The following is a 17,490-nucleotide window of genomic DNA, read 5'->3' on the forward strand; positions in this document are numbered from 1 at the left end:
CTACACAAGCATCCAGTTGACACTAAGAAGCTTATACATGAAAAGAAATCTTAGATCTCATCTACATTTATAGTTTTCTCTGAGAAAACCAGTTTGAACAAAGGCAGCAAAGATTCATTTAAAATTAGATTATAAATCTTGAGTCTGCTTTAGTCGAGATGTGTGGCCTTAGGCAAATTATTTAATGTTTTAGCTTCTCGGCTTCCTCATTTATAAAATCAGGATAATACCTACCATATTTGGTAATTTGGAAACTTAAATATTTAAGATAGTAAAGTGCGGCACAAAAGTAGACTACAATAAATGTTACTTTCTGTCCTTCCTATAATTCTCATTTAGTACTTTTTTGAAGAGAAGGTTCTTATTGCTTTTTATTTTCACTGCTATGTTTTGCCACATTTCTAATATTTGACTTATACTGCAGTTGGTAATTTCTTAACATATTTGGCACTGGGCTGAGATCTGGAAGTTACAGGGTTAATTTTTTCTTCATAAGACTGTATTTCTTACATGAGCATTAGAAATATTGTATATTATTATAAATCATAAGATTTAACATATATAATTTAACATTTGACACATAATTCAGTAAATTATAAGGTTGTAATAATCTGGGGTTTCTTTTCTGTTCATTTATCCTTTGCTTAATATTCTGTTAAGTCTTGTCCCTTTTTTGCCCTCACTCAGTCCATACTTTATCTTTAGTTAGGCAACTGCTTGTCACTCATTCATTTTGACCTATTATTTTCTCAGTAACCATTTTCTTTCAGAACTCATCTTCTACCATTTACTTCCATTTTTGTAGTGTTAATAGTTTTATAATTTGTGTTGTTTAATCATTTCTGACTTAGCTATATTTTGAGGTTTTTATTTTTTGGTCTTGGCTTCTATATTTTAATCTGTTCCCTGAATGATCTTTATTTACCTTTGTTTCTTTCTATGATACTGTTAGGGCCTGGAGGATAGAGATTCTTTTTATTTATTTATTTATTTAACATATAATGTATTATTTATTTCAGGGGTACAGGTCTGTGATTCATCAGTCTTACACAATACACAGCGTCCATCACCCAGCCACCGCATCCCTCCTACCCCCGTCCCCTCCAGCAACCCTTAGTTTGTTCCCTGAGATTAAGAGTCTCTTACGGTTAATCTCCCTCTCTGGTTTCATCTTGTATCATTTTTTCCTCTGTTCCCCTATGATCCTCTACCTTGTTTCTTAAATTCCACATATCAGTTGAGATCATATAATGTCTTTCTCTGATTGACTTGCTTCGCTTAGCATAATACCCTCTAGTTCCATCCACATTGTTGCAAATGGCAAGATTTCATTTTTTTGACACTGCATAATACTCCATTGTATATATATACCACAATTTCTTTATCCATTCATCTGTCGATGGATTATATTTTATTGCTCTTTATGGACCCAATTCCTCAGCATTAGTAAATATTAAATGAAGAGGCAGTAGATAATTGATGTAATTAATGAATGGGGTGGGACAAGAAAAGTTCAGAATGATATATTTCCATTTGGCAGAGGCTTTTTTTTTTTTTTTTTTTAATTTATTTGACAGAGAGAGACACAGCAAGAGAGGGAACACAAGCAGGGGGAGTTGGGGGAGGGAGAAGCAGGCCTCAGCAGGGAGCTCAACGCAGGGCTCGCTCCCAGGACCCTGGGATCATGACCTGAGCCGAAGGCAGACACCCAAGGACTGAGCCACCCAGACGCCCCAGAGGCATTTGTTTTTTTTAATTCTCTTCTGCTTACTCCCCTCCTTTCCCCAGCCTACTTCCTTCTAAGAACAGGTAGCTATGAGAGACTCCTAAGATGTATCACATTTTTGTCTTAAGGGAAATAAAGCTAATGTTCATTATGCCAAAGTACCAAATATATAAAATAGACATTATTATTTATATTTTTTCTTTTGCTTAAATTTCAAATTTATGATTGACCAAAAAAGGGGAAACACTTTGAAGAATGACAGTTTACTTAGGTGAGTTCAAATTGTTGCTCTTGTAGCTGTGTTTTATTTTCTTTTGTAAATAATGAGAGGAAATTCTTTTTAAGGTCATAGTTGTGATGAGAGGTATCCTCTGTGCCCCCTGCCCTCCTGTTGTGATGTGTCTGGCAAACAGTTGCAGTAGTAACTAGGAAGCACTAGCCATTCATTACCCCTTTTAGTTTGTGTCCCCTATTTTTCCAGATTGCTTATTGGGTTTGATGTTGAATTTCATATCTATATAGATGGAGCAAATTATCTTATTTTCTTCATAAAGTCTCTGACTTTTTATTTTGAATTTCTTCAGGGAACCTCTGAAGTTAAGGATTGAATGTCTTCCTAGCCATCTTGAAACTGGGAAGTCCATGATCAGGCTGAGTAGATATTTATATAAACAGAGCAGCAATTTGTTCCGCTCCTTAAGGAAGACACGGGGAAAAATGATCTCCCACAAAAGTCTTTAAAAAAGTAAAAGAAAACCTATGTTCAGTAAGATTTACTTTCATAACATGAAGATTTGATTCTTTAAGGACAGTCAATATAAATGTTAGTATATATAATATAGTATATATAATACCTTTGAGTTTACAAAACATTTTGTCTTATTTGCTTTTCATAGCAAGATACCCCCACTTTATTGAAGAAACTGAACCTTAAGAGGTAGTGACCAACTCAGTTATCCCTGGTTATTTTTTCCTGATCTTATGCATTTAATTTTATGTCACAATTATTTAGCACCTTTTTGCTTTCTCTGTGAAATTCTTTATGCATTAGTCTTGTACCACCTCTGTCCATTTATTGATTTAGGTATAGGAGCCTTGGAACTATGCTTCAGAGTGAGAACTTTAGAAAGAATAAAACGTGGTATGTTCTTTATCTCTTACTAGATAAATAATTTGAGAGAAAATCATTCAGTTCCTTGAGAAAGTCTTAAGAATCTTGTTGGCAAACTGATTAAATTTTTTTCTAAAATGAAAATTTTTTTTGAACCCTTTGATTTCTTTTGCAAAATAGGCTTTTGTTTTTAATCATATCCCTTGTGATCTGTTCTCGTTGTGGTAAAGAGATAAAACTGCAGTTGTTTATCCCAAAGCAAATCTTAATATTATTCCCATTTCTTTCTCCTTAAAAACCTTCAACTTACTGTTTTGGGGAAATAGTCCAGAATGCCTGACCATAGCTTAGAAAGCACTCTGCAGTCTGCCCCCTACCTTTCCATCTCTTCTCTCCACGCTTGCCTCTCTGTGCTCTGTGTGCTAGCCATACCTGGCTTCCTTATGTAGCTTGAGTACTGTGTTTACAGCCTCAGACCATTGCACATGCTCTTGCCTCAACCTACAATATGCTCCCTTCCCACCAACATTCTTTGGCTGTTCCATTTTTCAGGTCTTAGTTTTTTCAGAAAAGCTTGACTCGCTGATAACCAATCCCTCCTTCCCCTGCCGTATATTTAGGACCCTCTGCTGTATATTTCAAGATTTTTCTGAACCCTTTTTTTTTGCTGACACTTCTTATTGTAAGTCCTTGTTTCATGTCTGTCTTCCCTGCAAGACTGCAGTCTCCATGAGGGTAAGTACTGTGTCTTTTCTTTTTCTTTGTTACATCCCTTAGTTCATTGGCCCATGTAGGTGCTGTATAAATGTTTGTGTTGATTTAAAATTTGTTAAATTTGTTAAAATTTGTTAAAATTGAATGATTAAAATGTTTGGCATAAAACTACATAACTTTTAAAGAATGAATTTTTATTAAAATTATTATAAAAACATTTTCAAACTGATAATATTCTACCATTGTATTATTTTCTGATTGAAGTAGTATCAGACTAGTTTCCAAGAAAGAAAAGAGGAGGAAGAGTAATACAAATCAAGTAATTTTACAATTCTAGTAAATTACAGTCCTAGTAATTATGATGTCTGTGTTTTGGGGTTTGTTTAGTATGTGCTTGTTACATACTTGGTTCATGAGATTTTTTGCTTTAACTCTTGGAATCATCTCTTTACTTTCTGTATTTTATTTCAGTATTTGAGTTCTCCTTTTTAGATCTTATTTATCTTTGTAATATCCACTAAATCTTAAAAACATGATGTCTTTCATACAAGAGGTACAACTAAACACCAAATTGACTGTGTAGAGATTTGGAAGGTAGTTACTGTGCATTCTAATTATTTTAGTTACAATGGTAAAATAAAGAGAGATGCTCTCATGGGTGCTATGTTGCTCAGGTGATTATTTCCCTTTTCTGTTCTCTCTTGCCTTCCCTCTTTTTTGTGGACAAAACCTATTCACAGGATTATCCTTCTAATGTCGCCACCCCCTGCTACTTTAACTAAAGTTGGGAATTTTGTTCATTATAATAATGGTGATTTATTTGTCTTGTTCTTGTGGTGGTTGGTTGCTAGTTATTGGTACAAGATGACATAAAGACCTGATGATGGTGTAGAAATAAACCAGTCTGTGTTGAATTATTTCCCATATTATCTCTGGCCCTCAAATTATGAATATTTGGTTGTTAATTCCTACTCATGTCTATGTTAGTAACCTCAGGAGAATTATTGCAGCAAGCTTTTCAATTGTGGCTCTATAGTAAGTTAAATGTTAAAAATTCTTTCTTAGGCGATTCCTTCCCAAATAAAATTGAACCTACACGATCTTTGATACATTTCTCTTTTACTTTAAAAATTTAATGGGATAGCTTTTAGAAGCAAAACTTATAAACAAAATTGATGGCACTTTGTATTATTTTATGGCTTTTGAACCAAACCAGATGTGAATTCTTTGTAGGTTATCATTCAATCCATTGTCAAATTGGCAATATACTTAGTCTTGAGGGTTTCTTTTTTTTATGATTAAATAAATTTAAATTCCTTACATCTTTATCCCTGGGCTTGTTTTTCTCAGTCTTTGAATTTAAGTTAATCTCTTTAGACAGTTTAGATTTTTCATATTGCTCTTTTGAGTTCCTTCAGGTAGACTGAGCTATATTTTGAATGAATAGATGCTCAGTAGAGAAAACTTGGAAAACAGAGAACAGCTCAAAAATCAGTTAGTCTCTCTGGTTATCTGCTATTAATACTTTGGCATATTTCCTTTCAGTCTTTTTTTCTAATATCTGTCTACCTAGTAAGAGTGTACTCTTTGGGATCAGACTGCCTGAATTCAACCCTTGGGCTTCACCTCTGGGAAAGTTACATTTTGTCTTTCAGTTTCCTAACTGGTAAGGAATATCCCCTTACTGGGGATAATAGTAGTACCTACCTTAAAAGATGGGTGAAACTAAATGAAAATATATATAAAGTCCCTGGCATGTACTAAAGCACTCAGTAATATTAGCCATTATTTTTCAAACCTGCTACACAGCATAATAGTGTTCAATAGTCATTTTTCTCACTGAATTAGGTATTGTGTGGTATTTTGACATTTACCTACATTGTTATTTGAAGCAGATAAGACTTTTTCTATTATTGGATTCTTGAAGTCCTTCTAGTAAGACCTTCTCTAGCTATAAGCCCTGGTGTCTTTTTCCTCTTCATACTTTTCCTCTCCAAATACCTTTTTCTCCAGGTATTTGATTCCTGGCTTTAGCATAACTTCTTTTTTAGAAATTTATATGGCTATTTTTTGTGACCCCATAGCTTTTCATTAGAACATTTATGTGGTTCTTTAAAATGAATAAAATTTTATGTAATTTTATGCCTTATCAAATACCTTACACTGCACAATACATTTATCTAATGGAACATTAGAAATCGCCAATACCACATGTAGGCAACTTTTTGGACTTGGGATGAACTTGGAAGGTCATTTCTGTAGAAATTGCCCTCTGAGTGCCTGGTCGTGAATCTGGCATTATTGTGTTGGGAAAACTAATTATCGTCAAGCAATAAAGCAGTTTGGAATTTGTTTTCATGTGGTCTTGCTTACATGTTTATTACCAGTTTTGTAGTTCACTCAAGTTTAGTTTTATACGTTTCCAAACTCTTGTTTTATAGTTATGAGTTACTAATTTTACATTTAGAAAGCCTTTATTAACACAGATCATGGAGATTAAAATGAAATCTAGGTACTGATTATCCAGAATTTACTGTTTTCTACTTTAATTTAGGAACTGTTTTTGTGGTTGTTAATTATGAATTATAACTACCTTTGCATTTTATTTACAGAAACTCTGGGAGCTTTCCAAGGTTTTTTTTTGTTAACCAGAATTACAGAATCGAATTAGTCAAAATATAGTATAAAATGATTTTAACAAAAATCAGTTAAAATAATCTTCTTAATAAATACTCTGATTTTTTAAATCTGAGTACCTCTTTTTCTGTATAAGAAAAGAGCCCAAGTTATACTGAGATACCTGCTGAGTTACATTGTCTTTGCTTCTTCATCTACTCTTTCTGTTGTCACACATAATTAATTTTTTGGGTTTTGGAATCTACAGCCACATGCTTCTCCTTGCATTCATTATGCCACCAGCAGGGCTCTACTTTCATGAGCTGGCAGAAGTTGCAAACATTGGTTCTGGTGCGTTCCAGGTTAGATTGTTAAGGGAAGACAGCTTTCCTTCACTGGAGTAGACATTATAGCATTTAAAAACCAAACAAAAAACCTCTGCATTTTTGTTAATTCATAGTAATTTATATTTTTTTTCCAACTCATCTTTTTTAGCAGTGGTTAATTTTGATCTTGGATAATTTATTGCGATTGCAGCACATATTCTTGTCCATTTTATGAAGTACTTAGCAGAAGGAGAACAAATTCTAAACATTTTGAGGGAAGTGATAGTATTTCTGCTTTAGTTCTTTTTTGTTTGTAGAGATTTTATCATGTATTTTTCCAGTGTCCTCAAAATTATATCTACTGAGGTTTTTGCAGATGCTCTTTCTTGGCAGCTACCCATTTTTTTCTTAAAAAACTTGGTTCAGGTAGTACAGGTTTGTATACAGATTTCCCATGAAGTTGGTTCGGAAGGTACAGATTTATATAGTGAGGAAAACTAATGTAACTCTGGCTATATTTATCTTTTTCTAAAATCATCTGTATTGAAAACTTGGTCCTAGCTATAGGAAGAAAGCATCATGTTCCTAGATAGAAAGATGTCAGTTATTTATAAGTGAATGAAATTAACCTTACATTTCCAAAAAATTTATTTTTTTAACTTCTCAGTGATCCTCAAAGTAGATAATAATGAAGACTGAGACTATTTAAAAATGGACGCATAATGAAGAATAGCCAGATAAATATTGGAACATCATTAGTTATAAAATTAAAATTTTGGTACTGGCATGTAAATAGACATGAGGTCAGTGATCTAAAACAGAAATAAATACATAAGATAATTTAATCACAATTTAATGGGATAGAGAAGGATTAGTAAATGAAAAGTCTGGAACAAATGGTTACTTGGGAGAGAAAAAATATCTTTAGAGATTCACCCCAATATATACTAAAACTCCAGATAAATTAAGGAGGTAAGTGAGAACTTTAAGCCACAGGAAAGTAAAAGAAAATGTAAGTGGATATTTATTGTACTGTTGGCTGGTTAGGACTCTTCATATTAAATCAGTAAAAGAAGTTATTTTAAAAAAGGAAAGATATTGAAAGAATTGACTAAACTTTGTGAAATTGTGAGCTGTCAAAGAACAGCATTAATATGAAAGTCGAGTATATTGTGGAAAATGTTTCTAGAAATATAACTAGGGGCGCCTAGGTGGCTCAGTCAGTTAAGCGCGTCGGCCTTCAGCTCAGGTCATGATCTCAGGGTACTGGGATCAAGTCCCACATCAGGCTCCCTCCTCAGCAGGGAGTCTGCCCTTCCCTCTGTCCCCGCCCCCCCCGATTTGTGCTCTCTGTGCGCGCTCTCTCTAATAAATAAAATCTTAAAAAAAAAGAAATATAACTAGAGAAATTAAAGTCTAGAGAGAAAGAGAAACTTGCTTAAAGTCCCCACACTATCAGGTTTGAACACAAGTCTGTCAAACTTAGAGGCTAACTTATTTCATTAAGGAATACAGCATAGCTGTTAAAATGCTGTTTATGAGGGAAATCTTTGTAAAATTTTGAAAGTGACTAATAGAATTATGGATTTTTCTTCTTTCATTTATGTTATTTTCTACACTGAGTACACATTAATTAGTGTTATGATTAGAAAAAAGAATCAATTCTTGAAAAATAAGTATAAACTGGGGAAAAGTGACTGGGGGGGGGATTTGATTTATCGTCCTTATACCTAGAGAAGTAATGGATATGAATCCACTGGTTAGATATGTATGTAGTTATATCTAACATTAAGAAATTGTGGGCCTTTTGTTTATCTCTAATAGTTCTGTAGACTTGTGCGTATAGTCCCCACAGTATCAGGTTTCAACACAAGTTTCAGAGACCATTTTGAATGATTTGCTACAGATGACAGTTTTCATCATTTTGTTCCTTTTCTCTCTTCAAATTTTATTTATTTTCACCTTTTTTTTTTTTTTAAGATTTTATTTGAGAGAGAGAGCACATACGCGCGAGCAGGGGGAGGAGCAGAGGGAGAGGGACAAGCACACTTTGTGTAGAGCACTGGCTCACTCCTTAACCTGGAGATCATGACCTGAGCCAGAATCAAGAGTCGGTCACTTAACCGACTGAGACACCCAGGCACCCCTCTTGATATTTTAAAGCGACTGATATTTCAAATGGTTAACAGTGATTTCTGGAATGTTTATTTTATTTACTGTTCTATTTACTACGAAATTGAGTAAAATATGTTTACTTTTCTCTTTCCCTCCAGATTAAATCTATTTAGCAGAGCAGTTGAAATGAACTATTTAGGGAGATTCTGGATATATAATCTGTTTGATAAATTCTCCATTTTTGTTTTATTCCTTAAACCGAATTGTTTTATTATCTGTGTAATTTATTCATTAAATTCCCCAAATACATACTGATCATCTACTGAGTGCCAGCCATCATTGTCAGCTTTTAGGTAATATAAGGACAAAAAAGACAAAATCTGGTACATATGGAGCTTATTATATAAGTTGGGGCGGGGTGGGCAGGAAATAAACAGTTGAACATAGGAACAAATAAACATATAGCATCAGTTGATAAGTGATGGGAAAAGAACAAATAGCTAAATAAAGGGGGGCCAGGAGTTATAGGTGGTGGTAGGGAATGAGTTGCAATTTTCAATGAACTGATCAGGTTAGGCTTCACTGAGAAGTGACAGAAATCTAAGAAAAGACTTGGGAGAAGATCAAGTAATTAGCTATATGTGGGGAGAGTATTCTAGCCAAAGGGAACAGCCAATGCAGAGACCCGACGTTAGGAACATTCCTCCTGTGTGGGGAGAACAAGGGGAGATTAGAGTGGCTGGAGCAGACTGAGTAAAGGGTCTCAAGTAGCAAGTGAATTCAGAGAGGTGATGAGAGACAAGATTATGCATGGTCTTGGTAGGCTTGATGTGTAAGGAATTTGGTATTTATTCTGAATGAAATGAAGAACATTGTAGTTTTGAGCGCAGGAGTGATGTTACAAGGTAACCGGTTAGGTTTCTTCTGAAATTCATTACAGTCTTATTAGCAGAGGTGACATTTTAACTGGCCTTAGAGAGTAAGAAGGAATTTGCCAAGTGAAGGAAGATAGAAATTTGCTTTGGCAGGCTTAATTTAAGAATATTTCTCATCACCATACTTAGGAAAATAAATGTACTTTCAAACCAAGTCCTATATGCTAGTACTTTCAAACCAAGTCCTATATGCTACTTGATTTAAGATTAAAACTGTAATAATGTCATATAAGGAACTTATTTCTTTGTGATCCCTTAGACCTGTTTAACCATGCTCATTTTAAAAATTGATGTTTTGGTTTAATAAAATTTAAGGGGTTTCTATAATCCAAGAGACATTTCCTTTTTACGAAAAAATCCAATTAGTCTATTAATAGTTTCTTTAGAAAGTGAATAATTGCCATTTGCCTTTCTGCCATAAAACTATAGATTAAATTGAACCATCTTGTGTATCTTATTAACTAAGATTCATTTATATATTTTTTAGTTTAAAAGGTTCTACACTCAGTTGGGGGAAAAATGAATATGACAGAATTTCTTACCTTAGAGTATTTAAGATCTGGTAAGGGAGATAGACATTATGCAAAGGGTATAGAAAAAGAAAATACGAATTCTTGAATTGGAGTCCTAGAACATCCTCCTCTCTACCTTTGTAAAAATTCTCTACCTATTTGATCTGGTTGGGCCTACAAATTCAGCCTCCTCAGGTTAACTTAAACTATCGAACCATACTTACATTTCCTCTCTAACTCCCTCTATCAAATCTGTCCAGCAAGTTATTACCTGCAGATTCTACATTCTGTTCTCAGTAGATTATCTTTTAGTTATTGTTACACAAGTTTGTAATTTGTCTGAAGTCAAGGACTTGGGCTAGGATAGAGTCATAATATAGATATTCAGTAGTTAATTGGTAGCCAAGCATAACAAAAGGTAGTATAGAATTACAGTTTTAACTATAAGTATATTTCAAATAATGTTTCTGGAAAGTTTTATTTGAAAAGCTGACTATAAAGTAGCTTTTTGAAAGGGATATTCTTTTTTTTTTTTTAGTTGACTCCTAAAATAAAAATAAAGATTTAACCCAGTTTAGAAAGACTCAGAAAAAAAAAGAAAAAAACTATGTTTAAGAGAGCAGCCAAGATGCCCTTCAAGAGATGAATGGATAAAGAAGATGTGGTCCATATATACAATGGAATATTACTCAGCCATCAGAAAGGATGAATACCCAACTTTTACATCAACATGGATGGGACTGGAGGAGATTATGCTAAGTGAAATAAGTCAAGCAGAGAAAATCAATTATCATATGGTTTCACTTATTTGTGGAACATAAGGAATAGCATGGAGGACATTAGGAGAAGGAAGAGAAAAATGAAGGGGGGAAAATCGGAGTGGGAGAACGAACCATGAGAGACTATGGACTCTGAGAAACAAACTGAGGGTTTTAGAGGGGCGGGGGGTGGGGGGATGGGTTAGCCTGTGATGGGTATTAAGGAGGGCACGTACTGCGTGGAGCAATGGGTGTTACATGAAAACAATGAATCATGGATCACTACATCAAAAACTAATGATGTAATGTATGGTGACTAACATAACATAATAAAATTAAATTTAAAAAAAAGAGCAGCAACATTTCTCTTTTTCTTTACTTATTTTTTGCTTAGAAAATACTTCATCAACTCCAATTATTAAATTGTCTTTATAATGAATTTATATTTAAAAATTTTGACATATATGCATGTACTTGATCATTAAAATAGTAGTTTTGATATTGTAATTATTTCTAGTAATCATTTTTATACCTGAACAGTATTAAATGTCTTAAAAAATTTGTCATTTTGAGAATTTTGTAAATTTATGATGGAGGGAATTAACTACATCTTGGTAACACTGTCAACATTTGTGTTATTTGTCATCACTTAATTTCTTACAGAATAGACAGGTGAGTCTGAGATATCATGGATCCTTAGTGTTTGGATAAGATCCTTAGTGTTTGGATAAGTTCTCCTTTGGCAAGACAGTTGATGTCTGTGGGTTTGTGTGATTCTTGCTCTATATCAGTTTGGAACCAAAGCACCAGAGGATGTCTTTTACCAGGCTATTTCTGTTCATAAGGAAAAATGTATCAGGTTTGTTAGAAACTTAGTAAATCACTGCTACTGTGTAACCAGCTTAAGCCTAAATATGGTAATTTACAACTGTCAAAGCTTATCTCAGATATTCCCAGATGTTAAAAATAAATTGTAGTATAGAATTTATGTGGTAACAGCAAAGAGGTATATTCTATTAGAATATAAAATAATTGATATAGTAAAAGAACATATAAATATAATGTAATTATTCCTTGAAATGTAATGTAGAGCATTTTTCTACATTCCTCTTCACAAGTCCCCAAGATTTTTTTTTGTTTTTAAATACAATGTGAGCCAAACACTTAGTGTTCATGAATAAAATAATAAATACTGAGATTTTTTATGTTATACCAAGATACTTGTATTTCATCAACTTTAGGACATAATTGCTGAGCTCTAAATCTAGGTTAAATAGTATTTTGTATATATATTTAAAATTTTGGGGGGACTAAATTCAAGTGAGAAGCTGCAGTGCTTACTATGCAAAGTAGATGGCAGTCACAGTCAGAAAAAAGCCTTATATTAAAAGTAATTTTGAAAAGTATATTAAAAGGAATCTGTAAGTGAATAATGAGCCTGCATATCAGTCAGCATATATTTATTGAGCACCTTCTTCGTCTGTAATTATCAGAATAGAAAATACTTACAGTGGTAATTCAGATAGAAGAGAACATTTTGGGCTGAAGTCAGCACATCAGGCTCTGGACAGAAGATAAATTTCAGTCATATCTTGAAAGATGGTTAAAATGGATGAGTTGACAAAGAAGAGATAATAGGTTCTAGAGAAGGAATCATTATACAGGTGTTTGGCAAGATCCCCAGTTTAATTACTTTTTAAAATAATGCAATGGATTATTCCTTTCACTTCATTTGTGCAGTTTTTTTAAAACATTATTTGGTGTGTCAAATTTAGTGTGTTCAAGAATTGCTGGTTGATGAAAAGTAGAAATTGCTGGGTCCAGTTTTAACTGCTTTTGTCAGAAAATATATCTCATGGCATTTTAAAGAAATAATATATAAAAAGCTTTTGGTTTTTTAGGGGTACTAGCCAGAGAGTAAAGAAGTCTAAATTTTAATCCTAGTTTCATGTTTTACTTACTTTGTGACTTTAGACAGTCATATAAACTGACTTTGCTTATTTGTAAAATTAGGTTAATAGTGCCTGACTTAATTCCGGTAAAACTCAGAGCCATATACATTAGAAAGCATCTCTGTTTTTACCAACATTTGAGAAGTTGGAATATGTGAATTCTTAAAAGATGATAATTAAGAAAATTAATTTCTGAATTGTACTCATTTCCCCCATTTCTCTTGGTAGCGGATACTTTGTTTTCACGGAAGCTGAATGGGAAATACAGGCTTGAACGACTTGTTCCCACGGCAGTATATCAGCACATGAAAATGCATAAACGAATTCTTGGACACTTGTCATCTGTGTACTGTGTAACTTTTGATCGAACTGGCAGACGGATATTTACTGTAAGTATATTTTGAAGTATGATCTTAATTCATATATGGCATTGAAGAAACATTGCTTATAGTTGAACTTGAAACAGAACTTTTTTTTTTTCTCCTAATGAAAAACTGGATATTCAGGTAATTTAGCTTACTATAATAAAAGATTTTATTTGAAGTTTGGAAAGTTCCTAAAGGACATGTAGTACAGGCACAGCTATATGATGGTGCTACATTATGGATAAGTATAATTCCCAACATTATATCAAATAAGCCGTTTAACATTTTATAAAAATATCATATAATAATTTAAATTACATACCAGGGGCTTTTCGAAAGTGTGTTAAGCAAATTAGAGGAGATTATTAAATGTAACTTTTTATATTATCCTTAGCACCTCATTCTTCAGTATATTTGATCTTGTGTTTAAAGAGGTTCTTTGGGCTTATTTGCTGTTGTTTCTTTTAACTTGTTAAATGGAGAAAAGTGGAGCTTTTCAGCTTTCACTGAGAAAATTACTTTTGGAAATATTTCTATTTATTTTTAGATACATTAACTATTACATACACTAAGGGTGGTAGTTACTATACAGTTCTTGTACTTATATTACTACCCTGTGGGCTAAAGGTATGCATTCATTCACAGAGTCCTTAATTTTCTTTGAAGTAAGCCACTGGGTAATGGAAGTTAAAATGGAAATTCCTATCTCTGTCTTTGGAGAGCAGCTGCAAATTTTACATGTTGGGTACAATTACAGATTCCTCTTTTAAGTAAATATGCTTGTAAACTGAGATTTATTTATATCTACTTCTCTACCCATGTACCCAGTCACCTGTAAAATAGCTTAAACAGCAGGATGTGGGAAAGGATTTCCATACATATCTTTTGGCTCTCATCCACTCAGGCATTTGCAGATCATTTCTTAGATTAGTATTCCCCTCTTTCACCTTCTCTTTTATCTCCATTGTTCTCTATGAAGCAAAATAAAAGTGAAATTCTGATTGGTCATGATTTTCAGAGTGGAGAACAGATACCTATATATTTGCTAAAGTGCTTGAAATATCTATAACAGTAATTTGTTTTCAAATGGTAATGGAAAATTACATTTAGCTTTTTCAAGTTCAGTATACCAATATTTAAATTCAGTTCTCAAAACAAAGTAAATTTGGTATTTGTAATGGTTAAAAGAATCTTTCAAAAATAGTAAGAGACTGAAATAACAAGAAAAAAGTATTACATTGTGTTTGTACTTCATTTTGGTGCGTATAAAGTTATGCCTTTGCATTGAGGTTATAAAAATATATAACTTAATTTTTGATGTTAGTAAAGTATCTTGTGGGGATTCTCTTTTTAAAAATGATAGGATGATAAGTATTTGTTTCTTGTACTTTATGAAGCATTATGTGTGTTTTGATTTGAATTAGATACATAATCTCCTAGAATTTTTTTTGAGGGAAAATGCAGTGAAATAATGTGCTGTTGCTATCTCCTGAGTTTAGTAGAGTGGTAGATAAGGAGTTGGAAGAGCAGCACTTTGAACCAGGGGATAGCAAACTACTGTGGGTCCAAAGCCAGCCTTCAGCCTGTTTTTGTAAATAAAATTTTATTCAAACAAAGGCATGCTTAGTTGTTTTGTATGTATTGCCTATGGTTACTTTTGCGCTACCAAACGGCAGAGTTGAATAATTATGACAGAGACTGGCACATGTGAGTATTTATGACTGCAAAGTCTAAGATAATCCGGCCCTGTACAGAAAAAAATCTGCATGCAGCCCCGTTCTGGACAGTTAATTCCTACTTTTAAGAATATTTGATTTGGAGAAAAGGAATGACATGGGAAGAAGAAGCTGTTTTCTGAATATTTTTCTTTAGTTGAAGACACATACTTAAAGGGAAGAAAATTATCTCCATATTATTTTATATGGGTCTTATCAGAGTCTAAAATTGTTTAGGTTTTATGTATGTGATATTATTTGCTAATTGGGCCAAACTCATAGTCTTATTTGTAATTTTTTACTGCTGATTTGCAGTTGTAGATTCCAGAATGTCACCATGTGATAAGAAATGCATAGATAGAAAAGTACTGTTATTTAAGATTTCCTTGTATTTTTATGGTTATCTCAAGTGGCAATAGGATACCTATGTGTTCACTGTTCATATTAACTTCATGAAGTGGGATGGCTGCTGGGTGTTCCTTCATTCCACTGGAAACACACTAGCCACTGACTAATGTTTTGAAAATCAGTCTTGAAAACTGATGGGATAAAGCTTTAGGATAGTAGATCATGATTGACTAATGAGTGATTTCTGTGAGAGAGCACACTGTTGTTATTTATTGGAATAACAGTTCAGTAATAGATAAACCAGTTTTTCCTTTTTATGTATTTGGTATCTTAAGACCTTTCACATTCCTAAAGTTCTCATGTAGATGTATTTGAAAGTTTTTGTTAAAGGGACAGATTCTCTTGAGTCTTTCTGAGTAGACATAGCTAGAGGCAGTATGGATAGCACTGTGTTTAAGAGCATCAGCTTTGGCATTAGGTGGCTCTTAGTTCAGCTCACAGCTTTATCACTTCCTAGCAGTGCAATTTGGACACATTACCTCACCACTTTAATCTCCAGTTTTTTCAACTCTTAAAAGGGGGGGGAAGGGAAATAATAATAATACCAACCCCACAAGATTTTTGTATGACTACATGAATGAAATAATGCATGTAATTAGTATAGATCAAGATCTACAGTAAGCAGTCACTAAGTTTTACCTCCTGCTGTAGATTATATAGATAGATTTAAATAAATTTTATCCATCTTGTTTTTTACTCAACTAAAATCTTATTTACAAATTCTATACAAGATCCAAAATCAAGTTCTTGTAATTGATAAATGAAATTATATATTAGGACAATTGACAAATATTTTGTACTAGAATATTTTAATGGATTTTTCCCAGTAGAATAATGAGAAGAATCCAGGGAGAAGATAGCATAATTACTGAGTCAGACTTGCTTCCTAGTTTTAGTTTTTAAATTTTTTTTTTACTTGATTTTAGAATCTCTGCCTCAAATAATATTTACCAAAGAAAAGCAGAGTTAGGGGCACCTGGGTGGCTCAGTCGTAAAGCGTCTGCCTTCGGCTCAGGTCATGATCCCAGGGTCCTGGGATCGAGCCCCGCATCAGGCTCCCTGCTCAGCGGGAAGCCTGCTTCTCCCTCTCCCACTTCCCCTGCTTGTGTTCCCTCTCTCTCTGTGTCTCTCTCTTCAAATAAATAAATAAAATCTTTAAAAAAAAAAAAAAAAGAAAAGCAGAGTTAATGAATTCTCTCAGGAGGAAGCCATTCACTCATAATACAAAAAAAGTATATTGAGGGCCATATAAAAAGATCCCCCGCCCTTTTTAAAAGATTTATTTATTTGAGAGTTAGTGAGTGGAGGGAAGGGGCAGAGGGAGAGAGAGAATTTCATGCAGACTCCCCACTGAGCCAGAACCTGGCACAGGTTTCAATTCCACGATCTTGAGATCATGACCCGAGTGGAAATCAAGAGTCAGACGCCCAACCAACCGAGCCACCCAGGTGCCACTGCCCCTTTACAGGAAAAAAAAAAATGTGTCCTTTCAAATTAAGGCAAAAGAACATACAATATTTCCATAAATGCTCTAAGTTATAATTAGGCACTCTTCTAGACACTTAGGATCTAGAAATGAAAGACAAAGTATCTGTCCCTGGAGAGTTCACAGATTGTCAACAGACAATATTGCTACAACTGATAAGAAGCTTGAATGAGGCTATATGAAATACTGAAGTATCATAGAAGTGTCTAATTCAGTGTGTTGTAGGAGATGGTAAGGGAAACTTACTAGAACTGACACCTCAGCTGAGTTTAGCTGGATATTGCAGACTTAGGGAAAGGCATTTATAAACCTTGGAAGAATATAACATGCAGTTGTATATTATTAGATATGGCAGAGAATAAATATGGATTATCGTTTAAGCAAGAGCTAGAGGTATTAGTGGGGGACAAAATCATCAAGATCCTTTTGTTGATGTATGAAGGGGAGTGGGTTTCTTTCCTGAAGGCAATGGAGAGAAAATGACAAATTTAGACAGAAGAGTGAGTATAATTTCTCTTTTTAACAGTCCCTTTGGCATTATTGTTAAGGATAGATTGAAACTAAGTCTATATATAGAGGAATTGGTGAAAAGGTTCTGTCAGTGATCCATGAAAGAAATCATCATGACTTGAACAGAGTCACAGTGAAAGTAGGGATGGAATTAATAGATTAAAAATAGAATCTCTAGGATTTAAGAGTTTCATTTGAATGTAGGGAAGAATTGAGAAAGAAGAGTATGGGATCACATGTT

The 17,490-nt window shown here is 33.7% G+C and overlaps 1 protein-coding gene across 4 annotated transcripts in view; it reads left to right on the forward strand.

Moving 5' to 3' along the window:
- The window catches only part of PHIP (pleckstrin homology domain interacting protein), a 134,746-nt gene that overhangs the window by 21,067 nt on the left and 96,189 nt on the right, over positions 1-17,490 (forward strand). For all 4 annotated transcript variants that reach the window (XM_032409412.1, XM_032409409.1, XM_032409410.1 and 1 more), the window contains exon 7: positions 12,994-13,154. In XM_032409412.1, coding sequence (XP_032265303.1) covers positions 12,994-13,154 — 161 coding nt within the window. The remainder of the gene's footprint in view (positions 1-12,993; positions 13,155-17,490) is intronic.

This window comes from Phoca vitulina, unplaced genomic scaffold (assembly GCF_004348235.1).
Source record: "Phoca vitulina isolate PV1807 unplaced genomic scaffold, GSC_HSeal_1.0 scaffold11, whole genome shotgun sequence".
Lineage (NCBI taxonomy): Eukaryota > Metazoa > Chordata > Mammalia > Carnivora > Phocidae > Phoca > Phoca vitulina.